The sequence below is a fragment of the Rhagoletis pomonella genome, unplaced genomic scaffold (genome assembly GCF_013731165.1).
Source record: "Rhagoletis pomonella isolate Grant_MI unplaced genomic scaffold, Rhpom_1.0 Rhpom_scaffold_00010, whole genome shotgun sequence".
In the NCBI taxonomy this organism is placed as follows: Eukaryota; Metazoa; Arthropoda; class Insecta; order Diptera; family Tephritidae; genus Rhagoletis; species Rhagoletis pomonella.
Window position 1 is genome coordinate 13,131,443 of NW_023458564.1, and position 15,090 is coordinate 13,146,532.

The following is a 15,090-nucleotide window of genomic DNA, read 5'->3' on the forward strand; positions in this document are numbered from 1 at the left end:
CCACTTACCCGGTACATACCATTTTTCTCCGTAAGTAAGGTATATACAATCAATGCATCTGTGCTAAGTTTCAGTTCCCCAGCATAATTGGTTTTCACCTTTTAGTATATATGTCAGATGCCACGCCCCCTATGTATCGGAATTAACATTACTGGATTAGAGAAAGCTATGCCCTTTAGATCGGTATATTCTTCATTGAAATGGAGCGAGCGGTGCTTTCAAAAAAGGGATTGCAAAAATTTCTTGTGGCGTATTTATATATAGAAGTTAATTAATTATTAATGGCTGGGTTATGTAAGAAAATAAAATAATTATTAAAATTAAAAAATGCAATAAAAATTAATGATTACTAATCGTAATGGAAATTTAACAGCTCTGTTTTTTTTGTACCAGCACCAAATTCAAATTTAATCGATTTAAAAACGGCATCTCTAATGGATTTATGTATACTTATGGCGGCCGTTGTGGTGTAGTGGTTAGAAGTGCGCACTACCAAACCGCAGGGCCTGGGATCGACCCCAATTTCCGACTAACATCTAAAATAAAACAAAAGAAAACTTTTTTTTTAAATGACGGTCGTCTCTCGGAAGTAAAAAAAAAGCTAACTACAAATTGGTTATTTTTATCAATTGATAATTTTTCACTGCAGGGTACTCAAATATGTATGACATACTAATGTATATACTTCTCCTCTAGGGAAGGTTACATACATACACTACACTTATACTTATGTATATACACTTAAGGGTACATCCATACATACATATGTTATTTTCATTCATCTGTGCATTATATCAAGCCAATTTGAATATATCCGCGGATGTGTATTCAAAACATCTTCAATGCGCATGTCTACGCAATTGTTTACGTTTTTAACTGGCATTTACCTATTTAGTCGAACTGAATGGATACATATGTACATATACATATATATCTACATATGTGTGATAAAACGCCGGCAAAATATCAACATTATCAAATCCTGCAAACAAACACTTGTTACGCTCCGCTAAATGCCGGCCACGTGAGAGGATAAAATATAAACAATCGCTTAGCGCAAACGTTAACTTTAACTCGGGCATGCGCCAATAACCGTTAGAAGAGTTCGTCTATATGAATAACCGTAGACTGCTATTTTCCCTGTGTAACACATAGCCTTCAAGCGATGAACTCACTGGGTTTTGACGTTATACGCGAACTTTGTGAAAAACGGTGTAGACATAAAGTTTTTCCAACAGAAAATTTATCAGTTTTTTAGATTTCATTGTTAGATTTTGCACCGTTAAATAGTGAATTTTATTTGTTACAATTAAAAAAGTTTATGGTAATTTTAGTAATACGTCGTTGGTAAGGGTCTACCCATGGTAATTGTGGTGTAATCGATAAACAAGTGAAGGAATGCTGGAAAAAAATTTTTTTTTACACAGATATAGTTATAAAAGAATACATAGTTTTGTAAATAAATAGTTAAAATTATTAAAAATATAAAGGCGAGGTATCTGTTTAAAGTTAAATACAAAAAATGGCATGCTGTTCGGTACCGCGGACGCATTATCTGTTAATTTGTTTCTTTCTATTGTATCCAAACGGTGCCAATTTTGTACCAGGAGAAAAAATCAATTACAATCTGTGAGTTACAATTCTTCGTTAGCTTGTGATATTGTACCAATGAAATAATAATAATATAACGAATATAATAATTCATCTGTATATAGTGTACATTCCTGGGCTGATAAATTAGGCATGGAGCTGTTCCATTTGGGTGACTTCATTACCAGGCGAAAGGAAGTTCAAGAGGTAAGCATTTAGCTACAAAGTACAAGTAAAATATTGATTTTTCTCAAAAATTATCTTTGAGCAATATGGGTTAATTGCACATCAGAATTTACGATGCATTAGCTCTGCATGGGGCAACTGACGTAATTTGTTTTTAATGACAAACAATTTCTCGCGAACTCCTTTATGAGTGGACAGATATCCCATTGAAAGTTATGTCAAAAAGCTGCTTTTAACTTTAGAGTCGACTTTATTTTGACTATAACTACGGGCCGTTGTAGATAATCTAAACATGAAAGAATTGTAGATTTATCAGACAAATATATCAAAATTTTTGAGTTTTTTCCTAATGGCAAAAATTTTAAGAATTTTAAGAATAATATCGTAGCTCTTTGCCGAAAGAGCTTTATAGCACATGAATGCAAAAGTGCAGCGTAAAAAGAGGTCATTCCTCCAGTTATTTAATAAGTAACGGGTTAATAATAAATTTTGAATATGCCAGATAGAGTTTTAAAATTATATTAAAAACAACAAGAATGCAATGAAGCGACGAAAAGAACGGAAAGGTACACATTTTAAAATTAAATGGTCTCACTTATAAACATACATACAGTGGTGGAAAAATAAATAGGGACACGACATTTTATCAAATGTTGGCTACGTTTATATAAAATTTATTATTTTTTTTTTTATAAAATGATAGTTCATTATCTAACAAAACCCATATAAATTCATATTTCAAGCTTTGTGAAAAAGTTTTAAAAATTCTGCAAAATCGCATCTAAATTTAAAACTTTTTAATCAGATTTTTAAGAATATGTAGTAGTTTTATAGCCCATTAAATTTTAGTAGAATGAAGTTAAGTTCTAAGTTGCCAAAAAATCGCGTTGATTTTTGGCAATTTTTTAACGCATTTTCTTCGATACAAAGTATGTTCGACAATTTTTATTTGCATGGAAAAAGTGCGTAATACATTCAGAATAAAAATTATCAAAAATTAACGCGATTGTTTAGGAAATTTAAACTTGCACTTTATTACTAAATTTTAATGGGCTATAAAACTACATATTCAAAAAAATCAAAAAAAATCTGTTTAAAAAGGTGAAAATTTAGATGCAATAATGCAGAATTTTTATAATTGTTGCACAAAGTTTGACATTTGGTTTTTTTAATAAATGAATTTTTTAAAATGCATAATATGCATATACATACATATGTGGCGTGGTCATTAGACCGTACTTGAAAAAACGTTCGCCGCACACCTTCGAGTCTCGAGTATTTTTTGAGAAAAAATTTTCGAAAAAAAATTCCCGAACGTAGGGGTCGCCCTTTAATTTTTTCGTCATATCTTCGGCCTTTACTGTCGGATCTTAAAGTATGATATATCGATGTTTTTGCCTCGAGGCGACAATTTTTTTTTGTTAAAAAGTTCATTGGCCTCAAGTTCCATGTTCTGGTACTTACCCGCCAAATCTCAGTTATTTTCACCGAAAGCGAAAGAAAAAAAAGTTATATTTGAGCATGATTCAATAATTAAAGGTTTGTTAGTGATATTTTGAAACTCCCTTAACTCCCTTACAAAAGCTTTGCACAAACATACGAACCCACACACAGTGCCTTGCTAAGGGAGCCGCCCAGTGTCAGGAAAAAATAATCAGTAAAACAACCCATTTCACATTCGAAAATGCATTTGTTTTCTCAGAGCGATGTCCTTAGTGGGGCATTCAATTTTGCATTACCTAGTTTCGAGAAATTAATGTGTTTTAATATGAAATATTGTAACTTTTTGAATACATTAGAATGCTGATTACATAGTTAGCAGTAATATAGAATAGAACTCATATAGATATAGAACTCATAAGCATTATTTATCACGCTTGTAATGCATTACTACTTTTCCGACTGGGCGATTTTGTCAAGAGGGAGCGAGAAAACTGTTTCTTGAACAAACCTTTTATTATTACCTTTTATTATACTTTTTTGGAAAATACTTGAAATAAATTACATATTCCTGCAATGAAAAAAAAAAATATTCATAAACATTTTTCACTAGGATACATTTAATTAAAAAACTTATATAATTTCTTATCTATACCAATAGATATTTTGAAAGCCGTTTTTTCTGTTCGAAAAACACGAGAACAGATGTGCCGATATTTTTGAAACTTTGGACGTTGACTCCAGACCCTCCAAGGATAATTATAGAAGCAAAATAATTTCGATATATCTAGGGGGCGTGGCACCTTCCATACAAACTGAAGTTTTCACACAGCATACCTCTGAAAGTATTCAACGTATAGTATAGAGATACATTATATCAACGCCCAACTAATGGAAATAATGGGAGTAATTAAAAAAGGGGGCGTGGCAGCTCCAATACAAACTGAATTTCCCACACCACACACACATTCTAGTGGGAGCTTTTTTCAAAAATCGCCACGGATAGATCGACGCAAAATTTAATTATCTTTTATTTAAAAAAAAAGAAACCTGTACAAACTGTGTGTAATTTGCGCTCTCAAAATTGATTTGTCCTTTTTGCAACCTTTTTTGCGCCACTGTGCGACGCTAGGTTCCGTCAAACAATTTTTTTTTCGAAACTACCTTGCAAAAATTTTATATATTCAGGGGTGTACAACAAACCTTTTTGTTTGCTCGAAAGTTGGTATAGTCTAGTGGTACAAATCTGTTAAACTTATCGTTAAATCTTTAGGCTAATTACACCCACATAGCGAGTTTTCGGGATAATTTTGATAATTTTTTACATACATATGTACATATATTATTACTTCATTAAAAAAAATGTTTCAGCTACTTAGAGCCGTTTTCTCAAGTAGCCTGTAACTTTAAAGCTCACTTTATATTTAAAGGTTGGATTAAAAATAGAGCTATGTCTTAAGTTAAGCATTTATATTCTAAGTTTTTGACGTATGTATGTTTCTTTGTCGCAAAATGCTTTACCTTACAGACAATCATAAATTTTAATGCAATCTTTAAATATAAAGTGAGCTTTAAAGTTGCAGGTTACTGGAGAAAACGGCCACAGTAAGGCAAAGAAATTGGCGATAGTCAGAAAAGTGTGCTATCCTACCGTCTTGAGACCAGATTTTTTTTTGGATTATCCATTCGAGAAAACATATAAAATAGTTTTGTATGTGTGAATAAAATAAAAAAATATAGTTTAAAAAACTAAAAACTCGCTTTTATAATTTCCATTCGTACTGTAACCAGATTACTTTAAGAATGAAAATTTAAAGCAATTCCGATTCGTACTGTCATCAGGTATGTAACTTGATAAAGAAAATCGCTGCATCTTTTAGGGGCATCAATATTACATAGTTACATCCCAAGCGAGGTAAAAAAAGTAATGCCCAGTTAAAACACCGTACGAAAAAAACAAAAACAAAAAAAAAATCGAAATGCACAAAACAAACGATATACTCACGAAACTATGGGCCAAATACAGTAAAACTGCGTTTTTAGTTGTTCTCTCTGACATCAGAATTTTTTAAAAGGACTTGGAAATTTTTTAAGATATAGTTAATGAAAAAAATAATTATATTGTAGAACGACAATGTGGGTGCCAATTGATTGATGAAAATTTGGTAGAATTTAAAAACATTAAAGATACTTTTTTTTTAAGATAATAGAGTTAGGGGGATTGAAATTCGAGGATGTGGTCCTGTGTATATTAGTCCTTAACAATTAATTTTTACAAAAATAAATTTTAAAAGAACTTTTTCGCACCCATTCGTCCTTATGCACCAAAAAATTTAATATATTTTTTATTTTACAGAATTGTCCCCTTAATATTTTTGATATTTTAAAGTCCTTTGAAAAAAAATCTTGACGCCAGAGAAAAAAATTAAATACGCAGTTTTAAAATATTTTGCCATAGGTTTCGAGAATATATAATTTTTTTTTGTGTGTAAAATTTACTGTCGCTCGGTGTAATAGTTAAAAGTGTTTGTGATTGTCATTACCGCAATATAGGTCGTGTTAAGTGACGAAAAAAAATTTTTACGGGGGCAATTTTATAAGTCAGTGATTGTTTGATTTTCCTGCGAAATAGATTTAAAATCCCACTGCTTCTGTCAGCTACCACCAAAATTTTTAACGCTTTGACATTTACTTTGTTTTTGACAGCCTTTGAAAATAGACAACCATCACACGTGAATTAGTTTACGAATTACTCCTTCATCCAGCATATTCTTTAGATTTATTGTTTCTAAGCCTCGTTGGTGAAAGATTTTGGTCGAATGAAGAGGTCTCATCTCAAACTCAAACAAGTATTATGTTGGAAGAACGCTGGTTAAGTAGCCAACCTTAAAGGAGACCATACAGGAGCCAAGAAAATATCTTTTATTCGAAAAGTCACCGATTTTTTAAACTGCCCTCGTATATTCTCATAACTAAAATTTTATTTTATTTTATTTGACCTTAACGTGAATCTATATTTTTGGTATATTACATTTCTATCTTACTGTTTCTTTACAAAAGAGTTTCAAAGAAGCACAAGTGGTGTCGCGTTCTGGAGCCAAAATTGTTGAAAACATGGCGCACGATGTCAAAATGATGATGGATTTAAAAATAAGCGCAGTACGGGTAAGGAATAAACTATTTGATGATACCAAGTATGCATTTTAAATTTTTTAATTTATAATAACATATGTACGTAATTTGTCTTCACTTAAAACCAAAATATTCTTAAAACAATGGCAGCGTATTATGGATACGGCGGAGAATACCGCGCTCTCACATCAAAACGAAAAGGAGGATCAGTTTTTTTCCTATTACAATGCCAAAGATATGAGAGAACCCGATGATCCTATACCAACACCAGCACCTCGGGAGCTGGATGATATGGGCGAACCACATATTTTTGTACCGCCCAAAGAGATTGTTCTAACACCGAAAGCTGAATTTTTTAATACGCCAGTCAATCTGAGCGTCAGTTCAGTGCACGTGCCCTTGAATGTTTTCGATCGAGGTTGGATTTTCTTTTCATATATTTTTAGTTTGGAAATTTTGCACAATCATCCACATACATTTTAATTAATTTATTATATAAAACACAAGTACACACTACAAACATACATACATACATACATACGTACGTAGATATTTATGTACATGCATTTCATCGGTGCATTTTCTTGCTTTTTTAAATACAACGCTTGCTGTAGTGTATGTATTGTATTTGAGAAAGCCCACTTGGAGTTGCAATAAATTTCGTCAGGATATCTTGCGCAGACACTTTTCGTGCCCACGCTGTACCTTAACGCCTAACTTACATATGTATATGTTTTCATGTATGCTTGAAATGCTTTTGAATGCACCAAAATGACTGCGCAAATGATTCTGGCCAAAGTTAATATCACTTTCAAGCCTGCTCGTACCGAAGGACCGACTTTTTGACCATTGTTCATGAAATATTATATTGATTGAATACTGGAAATTTGGACTTGTTAATTTAAATAAAAACGAAAATTTTTTAAAATTAAATTAAGGAAACACTTGCAACATTTGTAGGCTTGTTCTAATAATTCGACTATCATTGTATATATTTTATGCTCTTTGACTTAGCTCTATACCATAATAAAAAAAAAACAAATCGTGTTTCATTGGACCATTAGAACAACCTTAAAATCATTTTCTTATGAATTCTAAAAGTGCTATGCCTCTCCTATTAAATTTAGAATTTTTCATAACGACGACACATTCATATTCTACTGGCTGGGTCATTTAGCGTAAATTCTTTCATTCTTAAAATGTTATTGAATAAACCTACATATGCACGTATGAATGTACATTAGGTGGGCATATTGTTCGGGTAAGAAACCATGAGAATGAGTATAGCAAAAACGTAATCTTCGGAAAATTCTAATAAGGTTTCTCTAGAAATTCTAAGCAGATTTCTCTAGAAAACATGGGGGGACCCCAGGGGATGAATTTAAAGCCCGCTCAAATTGATGTCAAAATTTTAACTCCACAAATTTTAAAAAAATTACTTATTTTTTTGAAAAAATCAAACTCTAAACATTTATACAACCAACCAACGAAGAAAATCGACGGATAAATACAAAAAAATAAGTGGTCGAATTAAAACGTGCAACGATTTTTTGTGGGAAAAAAGAGCAGGCATGGCGTATGAGTAACATACTATTCAGCTAATTTTTCATATAAGAAATCTTTGCGCATTTTCTTTTGACCTCTAATTCCTTTTTTACTTATCCATCGATTTTCTTTATAAGTACCTCGATTTTTGCGTAACAGAACAGGCTTTAACACACATAAAATGGAGAATTTTGTTAGCCTTTATTAGCTGTATTTCGAATTAAAATTCTTAAATTTGTTCGAAAGATATACGCAATTAAAACGAACCACTTTCCTATCTATGGAAAAATATTAACTCGATTTTCGGAATCAGCGGGCGGTTCTACAAAGGAATTGGATAGGGGCATCTGCGGTACAAAAAATACACAAATTTGTGATCCAGTGTAACCAGCACTATCCAGTTTTATTTTATTTATACGCAAAATTCGAGTGTTTGCCAATTCGACAAAGTCTGTTTATGCGTTCAGGAGCTATGACGGTTTATGATTATACTTCGGACCAAGAATTTTGCATACGTATAACAAGTAAAGAAACTGAAAGAAAGGGCGAAACCGAACTATCCATACCCGAAGTTCTGCCTCATGTTCGGCGCTGTAATCACTTAAGCGATTTTGGCTAAGTCCTTGAAAACATCGCGTCATTTTTCTGCTAAATACGCTAAATGACGTCAGTTGAAAACGCCAAGTGCTTCTTCACGCGGAATCCGCGTTGTATGCTTTCACGGTTGAAGCATTTGTGCCCATTTCTACGAGATGACCGAGCCAACGGGCCTTTGTATTTTAATCCGCTACACTAATTCTATGGCATTGTAAAGTTCACACAGCTCACCCCAAGGGCCGTCTCATAGGATGTGGCCATTGTGTAAGCTTTTGAGCTATGTATATATGTACTATGTAGCACCACGAACTTGGGGAGTGACTAGTAGTGTGATTATTTTCAGTGTTTATGCAGGTTCTCAAATGGACGAAGCGCTCTGGGTTTTCGAAATTATGATTTCCAAAAGTGACCTGGTGACGGGGCTTCATTGTCCCTGTTAACTGTTTGCTTGTTGACAGGAGATAGTTCGTCTTGTCCTCCATTCGTTTTGCTTCCTTATCCAACTGCGAGAAGGCAGAACAAACATTGCTATTGTTGAGGCCGATGGTGTATTAAAAAGACTGAGGAAGAAGTACCTTAGCGTACAAAAATTAAGCAGAGCCATGCAGAGTTAAAGCAGAGCAAGCTTTCTTTAAAAATGCATTCCAGAGAATGAGAGGTCGCTTCTGAATAACTTATAGATATGGAATTACAGTAAACTGCAGGGCATACAAAACGGCTAGGCGGCTTGTTAGGTAAGCAAAGCGAGAACTCTTCATTCTGATAGCAAACATGACTGGGCTTATTGATTGGGTCAAGTCAGGCAAACTCTTTAGCCAGCAAAACACTTAAGGGGGCACTACAGTAGACCTGCCTTAATCCGGGTGTAGGCTAATCCGAATTCTTCTGTAATCCAGACAGACTTAAATAATAAAAATAAAATCTAATATTTATCTTGTAATCCGGACCGACCACGGTCTCGCTAATTCGGATCGCGCAAAACTGTATCCGGAAAACAAAAGTATTCCACTTTTTTAAATAAATTTTGAGTTAATATTCCATTACTTTAAAACGTTAAAAGTAGTTTCTATTGAAGTCATTGTAATAGTTTTTTTTTGTCATAATAAATGAACAAACAATTATAGGTGTTTTTCCTCAAAAATTTTAACGCCTTTGGTAGACCGGATTGAGCTGATTCTAATTGATTCGGAGTTGCGAGGTTCTACTGTATTTGTGCTAATAAAAGGACCGCATAAAACGACTAAATATCTCCATTTAAAACTAACCGCCAAATGACTCAACCCGTGGAATGCTTGACACACTCGAGACAATCATTTCAGCTAAACTTTTTCATTTAAATGTATTTTTCAAATTTTTAGCACCTAGTATAAGTAATTCTTACAAAACGAAAAATCAAATCTAATAAGAACCAAAATTTTTCTCCCTACAACACAATACCTTAACGAACACACAAATGCTTATCATTGCCATGAACAATGCAAAAAATAAAAAATAAACATCATGAAAAATGTTATAATTTTTATACAAAAAATCACTCACGCATACACATTCATTTTGGCTGCGATAGCCAAGGATGTCATCAAATCCATTCAGTGGTCGGAGAATTTAGATCAAATATTTCGTGATAATTACAAAAACGATCCAACATTGTCGTGGCAATTCTATGGCAGCTCGACCGGTTTCATGCGCCAATTCCCGGCGGCCAAGTGGAAAGCCAAACCAGTCGACTTGTATGATTGCCGACTGCGTTCATGGTATATGGAGGCAGCGACAAGTCCCAAGGACATCATCATACTATTGGACAGTTCTGGCTCTATGAAGGGACAGAGGCTAGATATCGCAAAGAAGGTTGTAAATACAATACTTGATACGTTGGGTACCAATGACTTTGTGAACATCTTCACCTTTGGAAAAACAGTAGAGCCGGCCGTCAAATGTTTTGAGGATACACTAGTTCAAGTATATAAAGTTTTTTATTATTAATTGCTTTAAGTCACTTTCTGTACAATTAATTTTTTTTTTTTTAATTTGCTGTTTGCTGGACATTTTAGTTTTTCGTTTAGTTTTTGACTTGTTAATTATGTATGTGATCTTTTTTGTTGGTGCTAACACATGCAGAAAAAAGGCACTCAGACTACATACAACCCATTTCTCTACTGAGGTTTGACCTGCAACAGAACTCCACGAGCCAAAGCTTTTACAATCATTTCTAAGTATTGGAATTATTAAGGTCGCTACCTCTTTGTTGGCGTGAAATTGAGAAAAGCTGAAGACACAAAACATGAACCTGAAGTTAATACTTTACAGGCCACAAGACCGTACACCCCTTACATATATGGTACTAGAATAAAGGTGTTTCCCATAATTTGAATAAATATTGTTCTAAACTATCCCATTGTCTCTATCACAAATAACTTTTATGCTCTTTAATATTAACAATTCAATTGCTTTTCAATCTTAGACAGATTTGTTTTCGAAAGAAGAAACTCGCCAAAAATGTAAGCAATATTTGCCTCTTTTAGATTCATTTCATATCTTCTTATTCCTATTTGGCACTACAACCGTTTGTCGGTTTGGGCCGAGACCAAATAGCTTCTCCAATTGCCTCTCTTCTATGCGAATTTGCGCTAGTTGCTCGGTCTACAAAACTGCATACCAAAAAAATATTAGTTGAAATTTAAATTTTAATTAAAATTTGTTAGATTTTTCTAAGCTCTGTATAAAGTTTGACTTATATGATTTTGGTTAAAGCATAAACCATATATTTATAAAAAAAAATTACAAAAAAAAAATTTACTTTAAAACCCTTGCAAATATTCAACAAAAATCTGCATGTACTCATGTTTGCTCCCCACTGTATGTAATTTAATTCTGGTCGGTTAACGTTCACCATCAATCGTAAGTTTAAAGCCGAGTGGTTGGAGGTCTGTACTATTAATCGTTGGGGCCAAAATTTTACTTTGGTTTGCTTGGATCGAAAAATTGTTTTTTTTTTTTTTAACTTGTCGCGAAATGATGCCGCTCAGCATATTATATGTAGGAATGAATTTCTTTTGGAAAGGGATTTTTTATAAAAACCTAATCGCTCGTAAGAAGACGGCCTAGGTTCCTCCATTATATGCCAATATTAAGACGCATATCGGGAATTAGAGGCGAAGCTCCACTACTATTTAGGCAAAAATAAAAAATCATTTTGCTATTATTTTATGAAAGTACAGCTTCTATTATAATTGTTTCAATGAGATATTCTTTTAAGTTTGGTCATTACTTTTTTATTTTTATTTGTTATTTTTTAGTTTTCGTCTTATTATTCTTAATAACCCACCATCGTGCATTACTATATATATTTAATAGTATTTGATAATTATATATTTATGTACGATGGTAACCTTCTGTTACTACATATTTTTTTTTAATGCTTTTTACTGCACTTCATACTCACATCCATTATTACACAATAACATTTCCTCCCATTCCCCATTCATAAGGCGAATCTTGGCAATATTCGGGAGCTCATGGAAGGTGTTGACTCAGTAAAAATTGCCAACATTGCCAACTTCACTGCTGCATTGACGAAAGCTTTTGAAGTTTTGGAACAATTTCGTACGGAAAATCGCGGCGCGCAATGCAATCAAGCCATTATGATTGTTAGTGATGGCGCTCCATTTACCTATGAGGATGTATTCGAACAATTCAATTGGCGTGATCTACCATTTAAACCCGTACGTGTTTTTACCTATCTAATTGGCAAGGAAGTAGCCGATGTTAAGGATATCAAATGGATGGCTTGTGCCAATCAAGGCTATTATGTTCATTTGAGTGATATGGCCGAAGTCCGTGAAATGGTACTCAATTACATACCGGTAATGGCGAGACCTCTGGTTCTAGGTAAACATGATCACCCTGTTGTGTGGACGCAGGTGTATGCTGATGTTATTGTAAGTGCAGTCAAAGAAAAATATGTGAAATCCAATGTGAGTGTTGAAGGATTTTCTTAAAATTTATTTAATTTTATTATTTAAGGACCCAAAACTATCCGATTGGCTGTGGGAAATGAAGCAGTGCGATGATCAACGCGAAGATGTTTTGGAATTTCGGCGAGAGGGTTATCGCATGCTGGAACCTAACGAAGTACATAGACGGATCTATCATCGCAATAAAGCGGTATAAAAATATTTACATGTATACGAAAAAATTAGTTTAGTTAGTAGTTAGGGGTCCGTTTGACGCCTTTAAATTAATTTAGTAAAAAAATGGGATATCAATTATGTATATTAATTTGAGTTTTAGCCATTTTTTTCAATGAAATTTAGAAAAAACTCAACAGTCAAGTAGGGAGGGATGGGACTACCCGCGTATTTGGATATCGGTTCAGATATTCGTGTACACGGATCAAATCCGGATATCCGGTTAAAACCCGTTAATTTTGCTCTCTGGATAGCCGGTTAACATCTGTTTATTTTATTATCCGGATATAATATTTTTATCAGATTTTAAAATACAGTGGTCGTCCAGTATGACGAATGATATAATGTCTGGGTTCATACGCTATATCGAAAAGTACGTTAAATCGAACTAAAATTTTGTTATGAAAATCAATATATATATATATATATATTACATATGAGCCCCATATTCCTATTTCACTGTGTTTTTTTTTTTAATTGTTTCACCTAATAAATAACAAACGGTTACGCGACGGAGGTATTTTTCCAGTTCAATAAACGCGACCACTTGTAAGAAGTTATTCTTTTGAACTGGTAATTTCACGTACGCAAAAATCATGTCATTCAAACATATAAAGTAAACAAGCGTTCGTTATATAGAATACTCCTTTTTTCAACCGTTCGTTATTTAGAGTAATCAATACATTTAAAAAAGTATTCGCTATTTGGAGCATTCGTTATATAGGCATTCGTTATACTGGACAACCACTGTATATATTTTTTACGATATTTAGAAGAGCACCAAAGTCAAAACAGTACAGGTAGTGCTGTATATTCGGAAATCCGTTCGGATACTCGTGTACATCGATAGAATTCGACCCTCCGTTTATTTCGTTATACCGATATTCGGATTTTCCGATCAGATATTCAAATATTCGGATTATTCAGATATTCAAAAATTTCCTATAGAATTTCTATGCATTAAAATCATACTCAAGTTTTTAAGAAAATTTCGCATACATACGAGGGTCAATAAATAAGTCCTAAGAAGAACTTAGATAAAAACAAATGTTTCGATAAATATCAGGGACGTGAACCGGATGAAAAATTTGGTCAGATCGGTTCAGCGGTTCGAAACGTGTTTGCATCTTTGGATTGGTTTGCTAAAACGGACCAGAACTGCGGTCCAGCTCAACGATTCAGAAGTAAATAAATGAAGAAAAAAGCAAGAAAGATTTTTATGAAAACTTTGTCGAAACGAACATTGCTAATCGCCTTTGTGATGTCATTTTGGCAAAAGCTTAGCAATTCAAATGCATACCACGTATCGAATTTCGCAAAAAACTATCCTTAATGTTCTGGATTACCCTAATCTTCGTCAAAAACTGAGGTAAGGCTTCTCAACTTGAAAGCAACCATTACTTTAGGTGCATATTTTATAAGTACCAGGGTAGCGGAGTAGCGTTTTATGCACCACTACTCCCGATTGATGTACCATTTTTAGCAAGCTGTGTCATTCCCCAGCAAAAAATCGGTAATCGCTTTTAGTGGTAACGTGTTCTAGAAGGCATAGCGTTATAATGCCTTCGAATTTTTCCGCTTCTTTTAGGCATTGCCGGTAATGCAAAGTAGAATGTCCAACAATATTTTATTTATTTCGCTTCTTTGTTTGATTTCGGGGAATGCAAAGTAGAATGTCCTATAATATTTCTTTTTTAATTCGTTTCTTTGCTTCATCTCCGGAAATGCAAAGTAGAATGTCCTACAATATTTTATTTGTCTCGCTTCTTTGCTTCATTTCAGGGAATGCAAAGTAGAATGTCCTATAATATTTTTTTTATTTCGCTTCTTTGCTTCATTTCGGAGAATGCAAAGTAGAATGCTGCATCGTAGTCAGTTGAAAAATAGAATGAATACCCAAAAATTCTTTTTCTACCGCTACTTTCTGTGGAAATTTGTGTCGCATAAAAATCATGTTTTGCTTTGTTCAATTTGCAGCGAAGTTGAAGTCAGTCAATGAAGTGAAGTACAAGAGTGAGGAAGTACAATTTTAAGCTTAGTTAAATATGCATGTATGTACATACCGATTTTTAAGAAAATCTAAGTACCTAAATAAATACATATGTATGTATAAAAGCTGATTTATAAAAATTTTAATTAATTTTAATCTTTTAAGACATTTTCTGATTTCAATTTAATATAAATAAGTATGTACTTATCTAGGCATTCTACATTAGTTTCTCTGTAAGGCATTCTTTGTTCGCTTCTCTGGATTCTGTTTATCCATGCGTTCTCCCTTCGTTTGAAGGTAATGCTGCGGGTAAGGGCTTACCTCCAATGACATGCCCATGTTAAAATAAGGCCTTCTTGAAGCGAAAGGGTAAGCGATTCCCATCGCCTAGCTCGTTTCCACTTTCGTTTCTGTGGTAATCGT

General features: G+C 33.5%; 1 protein-coding gene across 1 annotated transcript in view; it reads left to right on the top strand.

The window, feature by feature from the left end:
* The first annotated feature begins 1,183 nt into the window (after window positions 1-1,183).
* LOC118746069 (voltage-dependent calcium channel subunit alpha-2/delta-3-like) overlaps window positions 1,184-15,090 on the top strand; it is a 41,620-nt gene continuing 27,713 nt past the window's right edge. The window contains exons 1-7 of the mRNA XM_036479820.1: window positions 1,184-1,629; window positions 1,716-1,797; window positions 6,277-6,381; window positions 6,499-6,766; window positions 10,058-10,449; window positions 11,979-12,428; window positions 12,514-12,654. Of these exons, the coding sequence (XP_036335713.1) occupies window positions 1,523-1,629; window positions 1,716-1,797; window positions 6,277-6,381; window positions 6,499-6,766; window positions 10,058-10,449; window positions 11,979-12,428; window positions 12,514-12,654 (1,545 nt within the window). The 5' untranslated portion in view covers window positions 1,184-1,522. The remainder of the gene's footprint in view (window positions 1,630-1,715; window positions 1,798-6,276; window positions 6,382-6,498; window positions 6,767-10,057; window positions 10,450-11,978; window positions 12,429-12,513; window positions 12,655-15,090) is intronic.